Source organism: Phyllosticta citriasiana (assembly GCF_038021145.1).
Source record: "Phyllosticta citriasiana strain CBS 120426 chromosome Unknown IWZ02scaffold_15, whole genome shotgun sequence".
NCBI lineage: Eukaryota > Fungi > Ascomycota > Dothideomycetes > Botryosphaeriales > Phyllostictaceae > Phyllosticta > Phyllosticta citriasiana.
This window is the reverse complement of record NW_027117292.1, coordinates 802,517-821,441: the sequence shown is the minus strand read 5'-3', so window position 1 is coordinate 821,441 and position 18,925 is coordinate 802,517. Positions and strand designations below refer to the sequence as shown.

The 18,925-nt window shown below is 53.1% G+C and overlaps 6 protein-coding genes across 6 annotated transcripts; 3 read left to right on the top strand and 3 right to left on the bottom strand.

Annotated features, from left to right (window-relative positions):
* The first annotated feature begins 28 nt into the window (after nt 1-28).
* IWZ02DRAFT_409002 (DUF602 domain protein) lies at nt 29-1,503 on the top strand. Its single transcript, XM_066765698.1, has 2 exons — nt 29-106; nt 160-1,503. The coding sequence occupies exons 1-2, from the start codon at nt 87-89 to the stop codon at nt 1,073-1,075; spliced, it is 936 nt and encodes a 311-aa protein (XP_066619141.1). The 5' UTR covers nt 29-86; the 3' UTR covers nt 1,076-1,503.
* On the bottom strand, nt 1,329-2,251 carry IWZ02DRAFT_509173 (uncharacterized protein; the record flags this gene model as incomplete). Its single annotated transcript, XM_066770464.1, has 3 exons — nt 1,855-2,251; nt 1,559-1,808; nt 1,329-1,502 (listed from the first exon to the last, which is right to left on the bottom strand). The coding sequence occupies exons 1-3, from the start codon at nt 2,076-2,078 to the stop codon at nt 1,329-1,331; spliced, it is 648 nt and encodes a 215-aa protein (XP_066619140.1). The 5' UTR covers nt 2,079-2,251.
* Nucleotides 2,252-6,450: 4,199 nt separating this feature from the next.
* On the bottom strand, nt 6,451-9,383 carry IWZ02DRAFT_462205 (uncharacterized protein). The gene is made up of 3 exons (XM_066768265.1): nt 8,967-9,383; nt 8,607-8,916; nt 6,451-8,544 (listed from the first exon to the last, which is right to left on the bottom strand). The coding sequence occupies exons 1-3, from the start codon at nt 9,266-9,268 to the stop codon at nt 6,856-6,858; spliced, it is 2,301 nt and encodes a 766-aa protein (XP_066619139.1). The 5' UTR covers nt 9,269-9,383; the 3' UTR covers nt 6,451-6,855.
* On the top strand, nt 9,384-11,986 carry IWZ02DRAFT_462204 (autophagy related lipase-like protein Atg15). Its single transcript, XM_066768264.1, has 3 exons — nt 9,384-9,807; nt 9,872-10,240; nt 10,288-11,986. Exons 1-3 carry the CDS (start codon nt 9,598-9,600, stop codon nt 11,710-11,712), a joined length of 2,004 nt encoding a protein of 667 aa, XP_066619138.1. The 5' UTR covers nt 9,384-9,597; the 3' UTR covers nt 11,713-11,986.
* Nucleotides 11,987-14,095: 2,109 nt separating this feature from the next.
* On the bottom strand, nt 14,096-16,383 carry IWZ02DRAFT_436619 (ASST-domain-containing protein; the record flags this gene model as incomplete). Its single annotated transcript, XM_066766548.1, has 6 exons — nt 14,096-14,122; nt 14,149-14,273; nt 14,312-15,420; nt 15,497-15,972; nt 16,023-16,202; nt 16,258-16,383. 6 exons carry the CDS (start codon nt 16,381-16,383, stop codon nt 14,096-14,098), a joined length of 2,043 nt encoding a protein of 680 aa, XP_066619137.1.
* A 1,140-nt stretch (nt 16,384-17,523) lies between these two features.
* On the top strand, nt 17,524-18,901 carry IWZ02DRAFT_91602 (uncharacterized protein). The gene is made up of 2 exons (XM_066771414.1): nt 17,524-17,920; nt 17,970-18,901. The coding sequence occupies exons 1-2, from the start codon at nt 17,692-17,694 to the stop codon at nt 18,539-18,541; spliced, it is 801 nt and encodes a 266-aa protein (XP_066619136.1). The 5' UTR covers nt 17,524-17,691; the 3' UTR covers nt 18,542-18,901.
* Nucleotides 18,902-18,925: the final 24 nt, after the last annotated feature.

The window sequence follows — 18,925 nt, the reverse complement described above, 5'->3', positions numbered from 1 at the left end:
GCTATCGCCACTCCACCCCACGCCAACTCCGTACTCTCAACTTGTCTCTCAAAGCCTGGCATCTCCCTCCCTTCTCGAACCACAACATGGGTAACGATGGTGGCAGGTAAGAAGCTTCTTGCGACTCTTCTGCACGTACCTTGGACTAATGAGTCCCAGTATTCCGACTCGCCGAGAGCTTGTCAAAGAAGCCGCGCGCAACCCAACTACTACTGAAATCAAGCAAGCACAACAAGAGCAGGAGTCTCACCGCTGGAGCACATGCCCTCTGTCCAATAAACCACTCTCGCGACCCATAGTTTCCGATTGCAACGGCAAACTCTACAACAAAGACGCTGTTCTCGAGTACCTCCTCCCCGCTGATGACGACGACCCGAACGCCGCTGTGCGCAAAGTGGAACAAAGCGAAAACGTCCTTCGAGGCAGCATCAAGAGCCTGCGCGACATAGTGGAGGTCAAGTTCGAAACAGACAAGGACGACGCTGGCAAAGAGCGCAAGACCGAGGATGGCCGAGAGATTTGGGTCTGCCCGATCACGCGAGAGCCGCTAGGACCGGGCTCGAAGGCAGTATATCTGGTTCCGTGTGGACATGCTTTCCGTGGAACTGCCATCAAAGAGGCGGGCGGCGAACGCGTATGCCTTGAGTGCAACATGGCGTATGAGGCTCGAGACATTATCTCCATAATTCCCACGTCGGAGGAAGAAAACACCAAACTCGATGAACGAAACAAAACCTTGAGTGCTAGCGGCCTTACGCACTCGCTCAAAAAGGCACCAGGTGGGAAGAAGCGCAAGAAAGGTGCCGACGCGGAGAAGACATTTGATTCATGTAGATCGAAAGAGAAGATAAAGGAGGCTGTAGCAAAGCCCTCAGATGGAATCAAGAATAGCGCCACAGCATCATTGACTGCCAAGGTTCTGGCAGAGCAGGAGAAGAAGAACAAGCGGAGGAAGGTGGAGAGAAACGAAAACTTAAGCAGCCTATTTTCTAGCAAAGACCCGGCCAAAGTATCGACCAGGAACACGGACTTTATGAACAGAGGATTTGACATTCCAGCACAAGCGAAACGATGATTGCTTCGTCATCGACCATCAATGTTGAACTGCTTCACCTCTTTTTCATAGTCTCCATGCGCTAGCACGTAGTTTTTCCGGGAAGGACTTTAGCGAAAGGTCGACGAATTGAAAAGGTTCCTATAGCACGCCGCCCATCCAATGAGGGGCTCCTTTTCCTCAAATTTATCACTCAACGTGCGAAAGCATACAATGTGTACATCTCCATCAATCACCGGATCGAGCCGGAGACGCCCCGTGAAGCGTCCAAAATCTAACTCCCTATTTCACCACCCTCGGGGTCGTGCTGGTGTACGTTGGAGCTCAGAATTTGGGCGTTCGGAAACGCAGGATTCTGCGGCGCTCCGCACCGCTGAAGCTTGGCCTCCTGTCCGAACATCTCCTGACACTTTTGTTCGGTGAAGCAACTTTCATCCTTGACCTTGCACTGTTTCCCCACCCTTGTTAGCCAGAGCCTGATAAGGTAAACAAAAGTGTACTTACGGCTGGCTGCGCAGGAGCACAACTGGGGGTGAGTATAGGAGTGCCCTTGCATTGGTCACAGATGTTGCCAACTTCACCCCGATCACCAATCTTGCAGTAGAAGAAGAGAGGCGCCTGATTGATCCCTCCGCCCGAGCGGGTGCCACCAGTGCCTCCACGCCCACGTGGATGTGTCTTCTCAATCTCTTCGTCACTGAGGGACCCAGGCTGTCGCTCTCCTCCTTGGGCGACGGGCGTGGTGGCACCCAAACTTTTAATCGTTAGCAGAAGACACCAAGACCCAGTAGACAATTTACCCGGCAAGGGCTAGGATGCCCATTACAGTGAAGAGAGAAGTCTTCATCTTGAAAGAATAAGGGTTGAAGTTGAAGGAGCGGAGGTATAGGTATGTGAAGAAAGATTGTACAGAAAAGTCTGACTCTATAGAACCCGGTGTGGATATCAACGTATTATATACTGGTCTCGCACGAACAGCAACTTTCCACCGAACTCTATATCCGTCTCCGTCATTGCAACACATCAGCCAAAAAGCGCGTCTGAAGGAAAGCAAAAGCCATCACAAACTCTATCGAGATGAATCTTAGAGAGCCAGCGAGCAGACGGGCAGTGCCAAACCTCTGCCAAACCATACTGTAAAACCGAACACCCATGACCCAGAACTTCCCAAAAGAGCAAGCGTGCAGACCCCGAATCAGGCTGGTTTTGGCAGGTTCCCGGACACCTTCCCTGCACTGTTGGTACCAGAAACCGGAGTAGAGGCTGGACGGCTGGCTCGAACAACGTTCAATAAGCTCAAGCCCCGCCGAAGCCAAACGGTCTTCCTCAAACACGACCTGCGGGGGCCCTTGCTTTCTTGGTTTACTGAGATGTGGACGCCGTCATTGGCTCGCAGCTCGGACAGCTGGTGTTTCAGACACACACATCGGATGCGGTTTTCTCGGCGAGCCCCAAGGAAACAGTCGTCATCCATGCCGGCTTGGCCTTCAGCCCTGTACATGTGCCGTCGAGACGAAGAGTCGTGGCTGAAGAATTCAAGATTCTTTCCTCTCTTCTCGCCACCCCTGGTCAGAGAGCTAGATGCAGCCCACAGTGGCCATGTTGACGCGCAATTCTTGCTCGTGGCTCTGCACCTAGCGTTTATCGGCCTGTCTTGGTATTCCCTAAGCAACAGCGCTGTTGTCGCGCTGTTTCTGCACTCGGAAATCGCGGAATTGCTGCGGCATTCTCGTTGTCGGTGCCTCACAAAGTCTTGACAGCTATATGACAGGTACCTATTGGCGCATACTCCTGATTGGTCGGCATTCGTGCAGTCTCAGCAGCGCAAAAGCCGTGGCTGCAGTGTGCTGTTAGGGGAAATGTCGGATGGCCAAGGAGGTAAAAAAGGGATGTAATTGCGTACTTTTATCATAGATGTACCTAGGTGCTGACGTACCTGCAGACGCATGTGAAGGATTAGAGGATTACACACGCCCTGGTTCTGCATCTGTCACTGTTACCGGACCCAGTCAAAAGCCATGGAATCGGTCATTTGGCGCTGCGTCAACAACGGCTTTCGTTTCCCTGCTGAATCTCCAACTCTTTCCTGATCCGAACCGATTCCTGATGCGAAATCCTCGTTCAACAAACGCAAAAACAACGCCACAAAAGCTCACGCGCCACTTGGAGACATAAAAACCACATGGACAAGAAAACTCACATTCGCTGCTGTCATCAATCATAAAGAATGATGTCGGTATTCGGTCAATTCGGCATGGGGTTGCTCAGTGAAACGAGTTTCTGAAAGCCAAGCGCCGAGTTCAAATTGCGGGCCAATCTTCGACCGGCGCAAACAACACGACGCCAGTGGAAAGCAAAGACGCTGTGTCCTGTCTCAGAGTGGCACGCATCTGCCAGATTTGGTAGGTTGTGGTCTGGACCTCCGCTAAAACAGCAGGGGGCCGAGAAGCAAGACGAGATGTTGGCGGCGATGTTTAAGTTCAATGTGTTTCGACTTTTTGCTGTTTCACAACTTCGTCAACTCGAAAGCTTTCATTTTGTGCCATTTTGAACTCATCCAATAAAATCTCAAGCACGCAATTGCCTGTTCCTGTGAATCGCGTCCAATGGTGCGTTGAAAACCTCAATACCAAGCGGTTTCACCAGGGTTCGCGGCGGAGGAATTACAAACGCCACCGCGGCAACAAGAAGACGCGCGTGTATCACGACAGACTAGTGCTGGATGTTGGACCGTACGCCGGAGAAAACGACATCCGCGCGCATCAATGACCCAATAGAATGTGGATCCTCGGGCTGCGGTTATGCTTAATGGAGAAACGCGGCGCTCTATGCCTTAAGCATAAGAACAACAAGGCCCTCTTCGCGTAAGCATAGTAGCAACAAGCCTTTGTCCAAGGGAGCGCAGAACGCGGGCACCGCACTACTCTCCCGCCGGTTTTCAGAATCAGTCAGTTTAGATAAAGGTTCTGAACTATTAGTTAGGCAGCCTGCTTCGAGGTCTAATTTTTATTTTTCCACCCTATTATCTAACATTAATTCTGTCTAAATTTAAAAAGCTAAGCCTTAGTAATAGAAATAGTAATAGAATCCTAGATACCTGATTAGCTAGGATAATCTTAGAGAGGAAGAGTAAATAAAACCTTCCAGTGTATAAGGATATTCCCCCATTCTTCTTACATTCTTTCACTCCAAAATTACTGACGCTGAAAACGTGTGGGAGAGTAAACGCATCACGTTCGATGATTACCAGTCCCCTTCAACCAGGCCCACAACCCTAAACTCTATCAGCCTAAGGACCGCACGCACGTACCTGCTGAAAGCCCTTCTGGGTCTAGGCAGTGCCAAATGGTGACGTTCCTCCATGTACCAAGTGCGCCAGCTACATGACTATGTTTATGTCATCTCCCCCACTCTACTTCGCATTTCCTTGACTGAGCAGTTGCTAAGCACGACCATTGGTGCGGCGCGACATCTCCAGCTATTTTCTCTGGTTTCTCTACACTTACTAAATGAAATCGCGGAAGATAAGCCTCGCGGATGAGACACGCGTCTATGCGTCTGTGCCAGCCACTGACGGCAAGGAACTCATCCCATCCATCACAACCATCACATCGCCGCCATCGTTCATTCGTTCGCCAACACCCCAAGATCAAATCACCACTGCCACTTCATTTTCTGCCTACGCTCTCGCGCGGCCGGGTCTACGGCTGACAGACGCTTCATCATTCGGACCTCGAAAGAGAATCATTGCCGTCGGATCCGCCCCTCCGCGCCTGTCGAAAGCCTCAGGCACTTCACTTGCCCGGATCTCCCGGATGCGCCGGCGGGCTTGCCGCGTCTCCTGCATCGATTCACCCTCCTGCTTACCAAGTACACGCACCCACCCACCCACCCACGTCAGCACAGCCGCGCAAGTATCTATGCCCCCGAATTACGCGGTGCTCCCGTCCGTCGTCTGTGTGGCTGACTACGGCTTGGTAGAAGGGGACTGCTTGTATACCCGGGTTTGTCGTGAGATCAGGTAAGCAGGCAAGAGGAGACTAAGTTTGCAGATGTGGCATCGGAGATTTTCTTTGCTTCGCGATGCCAGGTAGTGGGGTGGCGGGGAAAGACGGAGGTGGTCAGGGGAGAAGACGAAGCACTTGGCCGGTTTGAGTGCTGTCATTGTTGGGGTTTCTCAATCTAAACACACATTTTGAGGGATATCAGCATACACTACGATTTTCGTGTTTGTACTTCTATACGGTGCTGATCAAGGTGGTGTTGATGGTAGTGGCAACAATACAGAAAACATGATGCACCATTCATCGTCACCGGCGGTCCGAGACTGAAAAGAAATGGGATGAGACGGCCACAGCGAGGACCAGTCTCATACGAACGGGTAGGGCGGAGGTGGAGTAAGTACCTCTGTAACCGGTCAGTTTCGCATTTTCTCATTGATGTACCGAGTTACTTTGTGCGCGACGCAGTAAGTACCTCGCGCTGCGGTTTGACTTCGCATCGCGAACGAGCGAGCAAGCAAGCGCGGCGTGACGATCTTGTCGGACACGGGCGTGTGCATCAGATGCGCGAGGGCCGGTTATTGGAGTGCGCCATGACAAGCGGTCGGCGTGTGATGAGGGTGTGATGACAAGAAGTCGAGCGAATGCCTCATGAGGCCTACTTTGGGCATCCCGGTGTGGGCCTCATGGCCTCAGGCAAGAAGTCACCAGAGACCAGTGTTCCTCTCCGAAGAGGGGAAGTTCTCTGAGAGAATCGTTCAAAGGAGCATTACGTTGGCCTAGAGCATTGTTGTAGAAGACAAAGGCGGGAGCACTGGTTTAATGGAAAGGACATGCGGAGTTGGTAGAAAGGAATATCAAAGGGAGTCATGCGAATGCCGCGTTAAAGCAGTATCACAGAGTTGATTCACCACAACAAAAGACCACTGGAAGCCCCTAATTCAATAACTTTTAGATTGACAAATCGAGACCGAACACGTGCGCAAAGGTCTAGTTCGATCATCCTACACCGGACGCCGAAAATACCTTCTGGGTCAAGCTGCAAAGTACTTAGACGAATGCCCCCTGAATACAGATACAGCGTCATGAGGGTTTGTTTAGTTTGACCCCCGCTGTGATAATACTAAACACAACCCAAGAGCTTCCTCATCATAGGGTGAATGAGTTCCAGAAGACCGGCCTCGTGTAGGGTAAACAGTTGCCCTTGTTACTCCGCCCACTGTAGTATACGCTCTCAGAGAGACAACAGATTTCAGAATAACTTGCGGTGACTGAAGGCGTGTTTTTCTATACCTCCGAATCGGCAATGCATCTCCCATTCTCGCGCCCTCACAATCGCTATGTTCATGTCACCGCATTTCCACCACTCTCAAGAGAGAGCATGTTGGATTCTCATTATCACTAACGTATTTGATTATTGTTTGATTTTTTTTTTGAAAATGGCAGGAAAGATTTGTAGACATTTGTCAGCTACCTCCAGAGGTATATCAAATACTACTGAATTTCACCTGCAAGTTTTGTCCGTACGCCTCTCTAGGTAACAAACTACCAACGCGATGCAAAAAAGACACGAATTCAGAAATCCACCGGCGAAACCTCTCTTCGATATGGGCTGATTGGGAAGGAGGGCGAATAAGCTAATAAGCAAAAGGAACGAAAGCACAAGACAACGCCGGATTATGCAGCCTGAAAAATCATCCCAAGACGCCAAAAAGAGGGAAAAGGTAGAGGAAAGAAGAACGAAAATAAGGTTTGTTTCCCCATCTCTTGCAGCCGTCAAATCTGTCATTACGCAGAAATCTAAGATAGCCGTACCACTCCCCGCAGCAAGTCAGCAAGACGCTGGTACTCTCTCAATAAATCATCCACTTCTCCAATTTTCAGGTCTCGCGCATCTTTGCAATCGAGAAACTTGCGTTTGGGCGGTGGCGTCTTGCTCAGCTCTTCAATGTTGCGGAGGGCTCTGTCTTTCTTTGCATCGTTTGGAGTCCTTTCACTTGCTCCACTGGCAGTGTTGGCAGAGCTAGCCGGAGCAGCAGCAGCATCAGCGCCGCCATCAGAGACTTCGGCAGGACTGGGAGCATTCGAAGCTGCAGTAGCAAGAGAAGGTGATGGCGGTATCGGAGTTGTCACGCTGCGCCCAAACCGCGGAAGCATGTTGATTCCACCAAAACCGCGCAACGGGTTGAGACTGTTTCCCAAATTACGCATTGACTCCACAGCCGACGCGCCCGGAGAGACAGGAGGGGCCGGTATCGGGGCCGCAGCAGCAGGACTGAGCCCCGCTCCGCTGTTGGGGTTGTTGGGACTGGAATTGGGGGCCAACGGCGGGGTTCCTAACAGGGGGTTGGATTTGTCGGCAGGAGTAAATGTCAAGCGCCTGTTATTATTGCTGCCACCAGACATGGCGCTGTCGGCGCTGGGTTCACGCGTCGAGGTGCCGCGGCGCCGGCCACCAAAGAGATCCGTTACCTTGGAGTCAAGGAGGCGAGAGTTTGATGGCTCGCTGCCCTCCTCTGTGATGCTGCTTGTTGAAGAAGCGTTGTCGTCTGGGATGGGCGGCGTGCTGACCAGCTTGCGCACATCTTCCAGTGTTTTGGGCTGCGAGAGCGCAGAGGCAGGACCACCGGCTTGTTGCTCTTTGAGACGGCCAAAGAGAAACTTCAAACTGTTTTCTACTGTTGCGTTGATGCTGTCAAAGGCCTGGTCGGCGCTATCGAGGACGGCTTGCCGGGCAGCTTCACTGACGTTTTCGATGCGGTTTGTCTGGGATTGGATGAGATGGGAGATGCGTCGTTGCGACTTGTCAAGCTGGGATAGACGATCACCGTCTGATGCGCTTCTATCGAACGCAGCATCCTCTGGGTCGAGGCTTGCTTTGGCAGGAGTGATTCCGAGATTCATTGGGGGTGCCTCTGAACGTGGAGTCGTTGGTCTGCTCTTGGACTTCTCAGGGCCAGAAGGGAGTTCGTCCGCGCGAAGTGTCGATAGATCCACGTTCTCCAAAAACGTTATCGACGCCTCTAGGTTGACTAAGCAGTATGCTGCTTCACCATCTAACTTGCTTACAGCCCTGAATCTCTTGATGAAGTGTAGATTACTGATCACGCAAAGGTTCTCCGGCGATGAAGTAATCAGGGTATAGATGAGGGTGGGTAGGATTTCATCGGCTGATGACGAACTTGGGAAAATTTGGGACAGGGCTTCCACGATGCTCTTGTGAGCCGCAACAAGATGCGCAAGCTTGCCGAGTGGGTACTCTTCGTTGTTCATCCTTTCGACATTTCGTCTTGCATCGGACAACATCTGAGGTAATTTTTCTTCCTTCTCTTCCAAGCTTTTGCGCATTTCGGGTGTGATGTCCGAACCGTGGCCAAGCAGTTCTTTCAAGCTGATGCCAACGACTGAAAGAGCTGCTGTTCTGGAACGAAGCTTCTCGTCCCGCTCTCCATCTTCGGTGCTTCGATGTCGCCATATTCTAGAGTATACCTGCGCTATATTTAGCAACACATGATACAGGGGCTACAGCTGAGCACTGTTGCTTTTCCAACCTTTTCGCAGACAGCCCTCTCGACAGCTTCCTCCAGGGCAGTGCGTTTGAGTTCAAGAAGCTTTCGTGCCTTTCTCCGGTCTGCAATCTCGGTTGGGGTCAGCATCTGCTGCTCGGGGCCGCCAGTCTTCCGCGAACTCTTGGATGAAAGCGATGTTGTTGAGCCATGACGTGATATTCTTGTGGACAGAGCAGCTATGTGTGTGTCTATCGACGAGTACGCGCGAATGTAAAAGTCTTGGAAGAGCTCGGCGAGAGCATTGATGGCAATGGGAGTTGGGTGGACGCGGGCGGAAAGGGATTCGAGGAAGCTGGGCCTGTCAGCTGGAATGTACAACGTTTGCAAGCAGCTAATACACACCTTTCGGCTTGGCTCCGTATCTCTATGGGCAGCTCCTCAAACGTCTGTGGGAATTTGAGCGTCTCATCGGGGTCGTCGCGTGAATGGTCCTCATCATCACTCCTGGTGGTGAAGACGTCGGCACCTTCGGATCCGGTGTCGCTCTTGGGGGAAACGGCAAAGGCCTTGGGATGCAGGATCTCGGGAATAGTGGCTCCAACAGTGCTTGCGCGGCCGCGGTGGTGACCTTGTAAGGTTGAGTCGTAGCGAGACCACGATTTGGAGGACTGCAGGGGTTTGGGAATGTCTTCTTCCTGGGACATGACGGCGATGACTAGAAAAGGATGGGAGTGAGGACCATGTCTAATGGCTGTAGGAGAGAGTGTGTGAAATGCTGTGGTGTAGGTACCGGCTGATGGCGGGCGGCCGTTGTCATGGCGTCTCCGCTGCTTCCATTGCCTGCAGGTGGCTTATCGATAGGCGCCGTCGTCATATGAGACCTTGGGTCTAGCTGCGCGTCTCCCAGCTCCCATCCATTCACCTCTCCGCCATTTTCTCCCGTCAGACTGCTATAAGACTCCGATCTGCGAGAACCGGGCCACCCTACCCTCAGTTCCTCACCTTCTGTGATGACTGTCCTCTCCTCCGTATCATGACCGCCGCCATGAAGTCCCGCCGCCACTGCTCCTCCGCCGCCAGACTGACGACCAACCTCCTCTTGTCTCTCCTTACCTTCTCCGCGACCCAACCAGCCAACGCCGCGCTTTTTGGCCAGGAGAACGGTGCGATTCCTGTCCTTCCAGTACTGCCTCCTGAGGCTGCGCATCACCCGCCAGTCCTGCAGCCAAGGGAGCTGACCTTCGTGAGTATCCTCGGACCGAATCGTCGTGACGAAATGGTCGGAGCTAATTTGGTTGCCGCTTTAGGAACTAAAACATATCTTCCACCATGGCACCCACAAGTACCCGGACTTGCACCGCCGACTGGATATCACTCCCGATACTGCTATATGGATCGCCGACGATGAAAACTCAAGACGCGACCCTCCGCCACGTTTGCGCGCTAGGTCGCAACCCATGAATATCCAAAGGCTTGTTGATCGCCGTCCCAAGACTATAGACGACATTCTAGACACGAAGCGCATGACCGGAAAGGCTGTGTCGTTGCCCGCATCTGCGTGGACCATAGACGAAGTCCAAGGTCCCAGCGTGACAGACAAAGAGAGTGTTCTGACCTATGCGCGTATCGCTGCCGACGCATATGTCACCGAACCAGGCCAGGGAGAGTGGAGAGATGTGCGTAGCTCCAGACACAGCCAAGGATCTGTACTGATTGGTCACAGGTAAAAGGCGGCTTTAACTACACTGAAGACTTTGGATGGGAAGGCGACGGCCTCCGCGGCCACATATTTGCCGACACTGAAAATCGCACTGTGGTCATTGGTCTCAAGGGCACTTCGCCGGCTGTCTTCGATGGATCAGAAACCACCACAAACGACAAGGTCAACGACAATCTATTCTTCGGCTGCTGCTGTGGTCAAGGGGGGCAGTACATGTGGCGACAGGTGTGCAGTTGTATGACGTCTACATACACGTGCAACTCCACCTGTCTGGTCCAGGAACTGCGAGAGAAAAACAGATACTACTACGCCGTCAAGGATCTCTACCACAATGTGACTGACTTGTACCCGAATTCCGAAGTATGGATTTCCGGCCACTCTCTCGGCGGTGCTACTGGAAGCTTGTTGGGTCTTACCTATGGACTTCCCGTCATTACTTTCGAAGCTCCAGGTGAGGCTATGGCGGCATCTCGTCTTGGACTTCCTACGCCTCCGGATTATCATCTGGGAAGCCACCAAGATCGTGTCGATACTGGTGTCTACCACTTTGGCCACACTGCGGATCCGATGTACATGGGCCTCTGTAATACTGCCACTTCAGTTTGCACCATCGCTGGTTATTCGATGCAGAGCGTGTGCCATGCCGGATCGGAGTGCACGTATGACACAGTCGGCGATCTTGGATGGAGAGTGGGTGCTGGAACGCATCGAATCCAGGGAGTCATTGACGATGTGATTGAAAAGTATGACAATGTTCCAGAGTGCAGACAGGATCCTGGTTGCACCGATTGTTACAACTGGAAGTTCTTCGAAAGTAATGGTTCAGACATAATCACGACTTCCAGCAGCTCTTCTACAACCACCAGGACTAGGACTGAGACGTGCAAGACGCCGGGTTGGTGGGGTTGTCTCGATGAGAGTACAACTTCGGGCCCATCGACGACATACTACACTACCATCACGACAACTACGTGCGAAACGCCTGGCTGGTTTGGATGCAACGACAAGAAGACTCACACGATTACGACAACGTCCACTGTGCCGACACCGCCAATCACGACGACATCCTCATCGACGTCGACGTGCAAGACTCCTGGCTGGTTCGGCTGTAATGATCCAACCACCACCACAACAGCTACGGCCGAGCCTTCGCAGACATCCGCAATGATAACCTCGACTGCGAGTTGCGCAAGTCCTGGCTGGTTTGGGTGCAACGATCCAACCAAGCCTTCAAGCACTGCATCGTCGACGTCGACAAGCTGCAGCTCCAAAGAATGGTTTGGTCTCATCTGTGTCGATCCCTCTCCCACAGAAGCTCCAGCGTCAACCATTACTCCAGCGCCATCTATGCAGGAACAATGCGTCTTCACAGACTCACTTGGTCGATGCAGGAAGTGGGAGTCGGATAGGTGGAAGGATGAGATGTGAGATTGCCTTCTTTTTCTCTTTCTCTTTTGTTTAGGTGCAACGCATTCGCTACCAATGCAAAGCATGCGGCGTTTCTCGTTTATGGGCGTTTCGGATCCGAGGATTCGACGTACTTGATGATACAGCATAGGGGGCTTTTTTGATGAGGACGGGATCATAGACACAGATACAGCCGACTATGGGCATCTCTGCTTATCTTAGCAACGCGCTTCAGATTGTTAATATTAAGATCAAGGAAAGTTTTATACCTTAACAATAGGAACACTCCACAATCTGTCTTTGGCTTGTGAAATCGTGGGCATCTACAGCGGACAGCGTGTCACAGACACAACCCCTCACCATGTACTCACAAATGGCCCTTCTCCTACTGCTCTGATCAGACCAGTGTTCCATCGGAGCAAAACACAACCGTCGATCCGCTCACGTACCGAAACCGGAGGGGGACCACGTTGGCAGAGCCCATGCTGCGATTCCAGCAGGAGTTCCTTCTGAAAGCCTTCGGCCACCAAAGTAGTTCCGCAGGACCATGCTCTTTAGATCATTTCTGCAGATCAGGTGTCTGTTACAGGCCTCCACTCCGGATTCCCACAAAAAGCGGCAAATTCCTTGTGCTTCGTGAGGCAAGAAGATCTGGGGAACTCGTAAGTAGAGAATCCACACCATTGAAGGGGTATCGCTGACTATGTCAATGTTCTCCTAGTGTATCTTACATACGGCTCACCAAAGGTTTGTATTCGGGGTCCACCTCTACAGATCCCGTTCTAATTCCTCATGCTGAATCGGCAGTGCTCTTTTACTTATTTACCCCACTAGGCAAGACGTTAGTACGCAATCAAGGACGAGGAACTTTCGTGTCAACATTTTTCAAAAACTGGAAACTCAAGACCGGTAGCAAGGTAGGTACATGTACCTATCGAGTGGAGTTGTCAGCAGTGCGTTGAAAGTTGTTGATCACGACATCGCAGCCAAAGACACAAGACAGACAATCTTTCAAAACCGTCCATTAACTGTCCAAGCGGCTCTTCTTTCGATTTATTTGAAGTTTGTTTGAGGGCAAGGAGGAACTCATTTTACAGCAACCACAAAGTACAAGAAGAGGAGCTTCAACAAGTGTTTCAAAAAGACCACTATACAGTGGTACAGGGACGGTTTCCAAGCAAGCACGACACCGGCTTCGGCCCAACAAATGGCGCTTCTGGGCAAGGCTCGTCCCTGGAGGAAAACCTAAGCAGATTTGCAGCATCGCTCTGTGGCCCTTGCTTCGCCATCACGGTATTGTCGAGGCTGAACCTGTCACGTTGGCTCACTGGTCTCTAGCATTCGGACGACGAGCTGCACCGGTCCAGGCTAACTTTGTTAGAACATGATGCGTCCCCCTTGCGGAGATTTGTCTGCAACGCACCGAAAGCCGCGTACACAGATGGAGCGCCTTGTTGAACCCAAGCGCAAGAGCCAAGCCAAGTTGCAGGCCTTTACCACATGGACACTACGCCAGCACACGCTGACGCGTCGATCCACGGCCTCAGTGAATCGCTCGGGAGCTGCCGACTTCGATTTCAACTATATAGAGGAGGATTCCGCACGGCGGTAGTCATGGTCCATCAACTCCGGCACACTCCTTTGCCCGGCTGAGACCAAGATGAAGGTCCAGAGCATCATTCCTCTCGTTTCCCTGGCCGCCGTTGGCTAGGCCGCCCCGACTTCGACCGCCAACGCAACTCTGCCATCGGTCACTTTCGACTACTCTACCATCGTTGCTGCCGCTGATAACCAGTCTCTTGGATACTACAAGTACCAAAACATTCGTCTCGCTACTGTTCTCACTGACGACCTGTGTTGGGCTGCTCCCCAATGGCCCCCTGTCGAGACCGAGATCAACACTGGTGACCCAGCCGATGTCGATGTCGACTGCTCTTCCGAGGAGGACTGCCTTTATATGGATGTCAGGGCCCCTGCCAATAGCGAGCGCAGATGATAGTCAGTCAACGGCTTCAAGAAAGAGCTCCAAGCAACGTCGTTGAAATAAAGACAGACGACATCCAAACAAGCTACCAACGCGATCCACAATCGAGGCTGATGACCACTGACTCCGCAAATGTCCAAGACATGCGTGCGGTCGGTTGGTGGTCGAGCGTCTGTCCGAGCCCTCGGGATCGGAATTGTCGGACTGCCGGTCAGACATAAGGCAGGCAGGCAGGCAGGCAGGCTACTTGGCTCCCTCGCAGCCATATGCCTCGGAAGATGTGGAAAATCATGCAAATGGCTGTAATGTTGAATTTGGAGGATCTTGAAGCTTCTGTGTGCGTGTGGGAGGTGTTGTGTTGAGGTTTAGGTTGAAGTGAATGTGATGGTATGTACATGCGTGCATGCGCTTCTGTCTTGTCTATCTACTAGGTTCCTGATCATCGCGCTATGACGTGCTGTGCAGGTACATACAGAGAAGGTAACGACTGAAGGGAAAGAAGTGTCCCAGATCTGAAGTCTGGTCGGCGTCATCGAAGGAGTGAGGGAGCCCTGTGCTTCAGCAGTGGTAGTCAACCGCACCTCGGATTCACTTGCCCCTACTGCCGCACAAAGCAGTAATAGACAAGCCAAACACCCCCAAACGAAGGCATCCATAGGACAAAATTCCCCAGCAGCGACGGCACTGCTACGCCGCCGCTCTGCCTCTTAACCATGCCTCCAGGCCCCGACATAGCATCCGACTTTGGCTTCTTCTGCTGACCGCCATCGCCAGCGCCAGAGCCACCATCCGCCCGAACCCCTCCCAAATCCTTCGACTGGCCCGGCGCCCTGGAGCCTCCGCGGATCTCAGGGACGCGCTCGACGACCGTCGCGGCCGGGCAAGCCCAATCATCGCATCGAGCGGCGTAGCCAGGCGCAGGCGACACCGTCTTGACGGCCTCGGACCGGCCCAGCACCTTGCCGTGCGCGTCGATGGCTTCCGCGTATGCAAATGCGGCGTAGTTGCGCGCCTGGAACGGCGTTTCGAAGCCGCCTTTCCGCGCCGTGCCCAGCTCTACGCCGCCGCCGCCGCCGCCGCTGCCGTCGCCGCGCGACGAAGTCAGACCGTAGAAGCGCCACTCAGCGACGTCGGTGGCGCCGTTCCACGAGACGTAGAAGCTGGTCGGGCCCGCGTCGCGGTTCTTTGCAAAGGCGTACAGCGCGGGTTGCGTCTTTGGTTTGGCGGTCCAGTTCGCTGAGTAGGCGCGGTAGTTCAAGACGGGGTAGTCGCCCCACGAGACAGAGAGCAGCGGGGTGCCGTCGGGGGCGTGCTCTGAGAGCGTGTTCGTGTTGCCCCAGCCTTGGAAGACGTTACCGTTGGGCAGAACTTGGGTGTTGCCTTGGCTTGTGGCGATCAATTTGGGATCCGGCGGCGGGATGCGCTGGACCAGCGACGCGCGCTTCGCGACGTGGTCGAGGTTGATGATGAGGCCGGCGGAGTTGCTGGATGTTGTGTTGAAGCCGTTGGAGGCATTGTCCAAGAGCGAAATAATGGTATTGGTGTCGTTTTCTTTGACGAAGCGCGCGTCGTGTTGAGAGGAGAAGTTGAAGTTTGTGCAGGCATAGTCTGTATAGTCTCCGCCAGCTGAAAGCGTCCAGATGATGCCTCCATCTTTGGCACTGATCAGATAGATAGAAGATACGGAGCGTGCCGAGATCAGGTAGTCACCGGAGCTCGGCGACTTGTCAATCGAGTTGATGTGGCTATTTGCAGCAAGTCAGCTCCAAACTTAAGGACAGGAATGAATGGCCAGGCTAGGGAGCAGCCAAGCGCACTTACAAATAATCCCAAGCATCTCCAGGGGCCAATCCAGTACCTGAAGTATCCGTGCTATTCGGAAAGACGTATGTGGCCCTCAGACGCACATGGTCAAGCGAATGCCACTCGAAATTCTTCTTACCCGACTGAACATCAATGTCTTGAAAAATGCCATCCATGACGTACCCAACTCCCTGTCGGATGCCGAAAGCGCTCAAATCGGCTTTCGTGGGTTTGTACGAGGTAATCAGCGCAGACTTTCCGTCCTCAATCAGGTTGAACTCGTGCATGTCTGCAGCTGTGACACCACTCCCGCTGAGCTGGACTGATTTGACGACTGTGTACGAGTTGTCTAGGATCAGGTCGTTGCCGCGAGCATAGCCCTGAACGGTCATGCCTTGGAAAAAGCAGAGGTGGTCTTGGCCCTGGTATTTGCATGGCTTGAAATTGAATGTCTTTTCTGGGCCAGCAACTGCGTAACCTGACCAAACGAGGTTCTGCCAGTGATTTTAGAACAACGCCAACATGACTGACATTCTGGACTTACGCATTTTTTGTCGTAAATGTAAGGACCGCTCTGCGGACTGCCGTATGGCGAGATGAAAATGTAGCCTGCCAGTCTGTCAGTGCCACGCCCACGTGACAGATGATGGATGCTTCCTGTACCAGGACTGAGGCCATCTTTGTTGATTTCGCACGTCAGCGCTGGTGGATTGAGATCTGGTCTCTAAATAGCGCAGCATTAGTTGCCAAGAAGACTACGAATTTCGAAAAAGGCTCACAGAATAAAATGACGATTGAGGTGCAGTCTTGTTGTCGGGCCCGGCAGCACTGCTACACCCAGCCAAGGCGAGTATCAAAACGACGTAAAAAATGCATGACTGGACATGCAAAAAGTTAAAAACCATATTGCGATGAATGGAAAAGAGACGCGACGGGGAAATATCGTTATCTAGCGATATCGAAAGCGAGAAGCATGTCGAGTAATTGGAGGCTTGCGGATATTTGTTTCTTGCAGCAAGACGCAAAAAGAAAATCACTCGCAGCGACAGGGTAAGACTTGACCTGGAGACGTGTCCGCAGTACTCTAGGCCTCATTCCTTGCGGTTGAGCAACGAAAAAGCTGGCAACCTGTCTCCTGAGCCAATTACAAGCTCAGCGACGGGCTTGCGTGTAGTCGGCTCGGCGCCAGCCATTAACATGGAAGATCGTTGCTAAAAACCAACAAGCGAAGAGCGGAGAAACGGCGCAAAAGTATGTTCGTTGGAGCGCAAGACAGCGTCCGGCGATAATTCCGTCTACTCGGCATGGATTGTTGTGACAAGATTCGGTAACGGCCTCACGCCGAAGAAGCAGTCTGGAGCTTCTCCTCGCCTACACTACCGTGGCAGTCTCGTGACGTCTGCGGTCAGTGATGAACATAGCCGATAAATAGTGTTGAGGCAATCGTCGGCTGTAGAAATGGCAGCGTTCAGAGGCTGAAGGTCCTGGTCCGAATAAGGGTTGTTGCCGAGTCAAGGTAATGGGATCCCTGATGGATGGGAGTGTTTCACATTGCACTGTTGGCGCTCATGGCTCGTCGACGAGACGGTGATGCGATGGGAACGGTAGAAAGGGACATCGGAGCCAGACAGCTTCATTCTCTCGTGATGGTGCCATCGAAGGCAAGCGAAGACCGAAGCTTGGTTGGTTGGCTTGCGCCCCACCACCGGCCATCATGGTGTCTCTCGCACGGCCACATGAGCGCGCAAATACAAATTCAGCCCCTCGCCCACCTCACACTAACACAGTATCAACGTGCTCACTCTCTCGCTCGACCGTCAACCACCCGCTTTGTTTTTTTTGCTGGCTGTTGTCATCATGCCTATCTGATCTTTTAGGGGGGAATCGAATGCTCCAGAGTCCCATGCTACTCGCCAGACGAAGGAGTCTGCTACACACATCGCGGTCTGAATCCACCTCGCTTCCGATTCGACTTTTGCACCGATGTTTCCGTCGCTGCACGTCCAATTTGGCCCGGTCCATCCATGAGCAGCTCTCTTGAAGCCGCTGTTGAAGAAGAAGAAGAAGAAAAAAAAGTGGGAAGTGGGAAATCAAATGTGCTCCATGCTGCCTTGAAACCCTTTTTTTTTTTTTTTTTGGGGGGGGGTGGGGGGGGGGGGGGCACTCGCGAGGTCGACCATCTTGGGAGCTGAAGATTTATCGACGCAAGAGAAATGAAAGGTCGTCATCATGAGCGGCCAGGAATCGATCGAGGCCCACCGGCGCTGATACTAGCAGTCTTCTCATCCCCATGGTGCCAGCCGACACAGGGCAAGCTTAGTTGGGGCAAGCGGCCTGGACATGGCCGGGCTGCTTGCACTTGTAGCAAACCCTCTCGGCAGACGTTTCCGAGGGGCAGTCGCGAGACAGGTGACCAATCTCGCCGCCTGTGGTTGAAGGTTAGTACGTCTTCATCGCGTAGCTTTAAGGCGACTTTTACTCACAGTTGTAGCACTTCTGGCCCTGGGTGCAGTCGCGAGACATGTGGCCGTAGCCGCCACACGAGTAGCAGGTCTGACCACGAGGAGCGCCGAAGGCACCACCGCCGTAGCCACCGCCGTATCCGCCACCGTATCCGCCGCCGTAACCGCCCTGCGTGCAGTTGCGGGCAATGTGTCCGATCTTGCCGCACTTGTAGCACTCTTGGCCGCCGCCAATGCCGGGAGCACCACCCTCGGGACACTCGCGAGAAAGATGTCCAATCTTGCCGCAACGGTAGCAAGGCTTCTCGGCCTGGGGCTCGCTGCACTCCCTGCTCAAGTGGCCCTGCTGACCGCAGTTGTAGCAAGTTGGGGTGCCCTTGGTGGGGCAGTCGCGAGCTTGGTGGCTGACATCACCGCCTTCTCCAGGTTAGCATTGGCTCATACGAGGCACCAGACCTGTCGTGAAGAGAATTTGGGGCGTGACAACAAGGCCATGACGCCCGAGCCCTTGCGCAAGACAGACAAGGACATTGAAAGGCACAAGAAGGTAGGAGAACAGGTTGTAGATGCGCGTTCGTATGAACAGGAGTTTGTGTGTTGAAGTATCGGGTGGCCTGCTCGGTTCCCACGCGTTCGAGCGACGACGTTGGCATTGGCGCTTGGGGCGCGAACACGACGACTCCTCCAACGAGGATCAAAGACTTCTTCCGGATCGAGAACCAGCCCAAGAAACCGTCCCCGCTGGAGGTGAGGCTTAACACGGATTTGGAAAGGGGGGCATGAGTTGTGCATGTGCTCGCAGGAATGTTTGGGCGGGAGAGCGGAGAGCCGTGGGCGAAGGGCGACCAGGACTCAATGCGTGAGAAAGGCAGACGTACAGTTGTAGCAGCCACGGGCAGGAGGAGCGCTGTAATCCATGTTGGGACGAGGTAGGGATGTGTCGAGTAGAGTCTGCAGCGCAGCGCCAGTTAGCATCAGCAGCAGC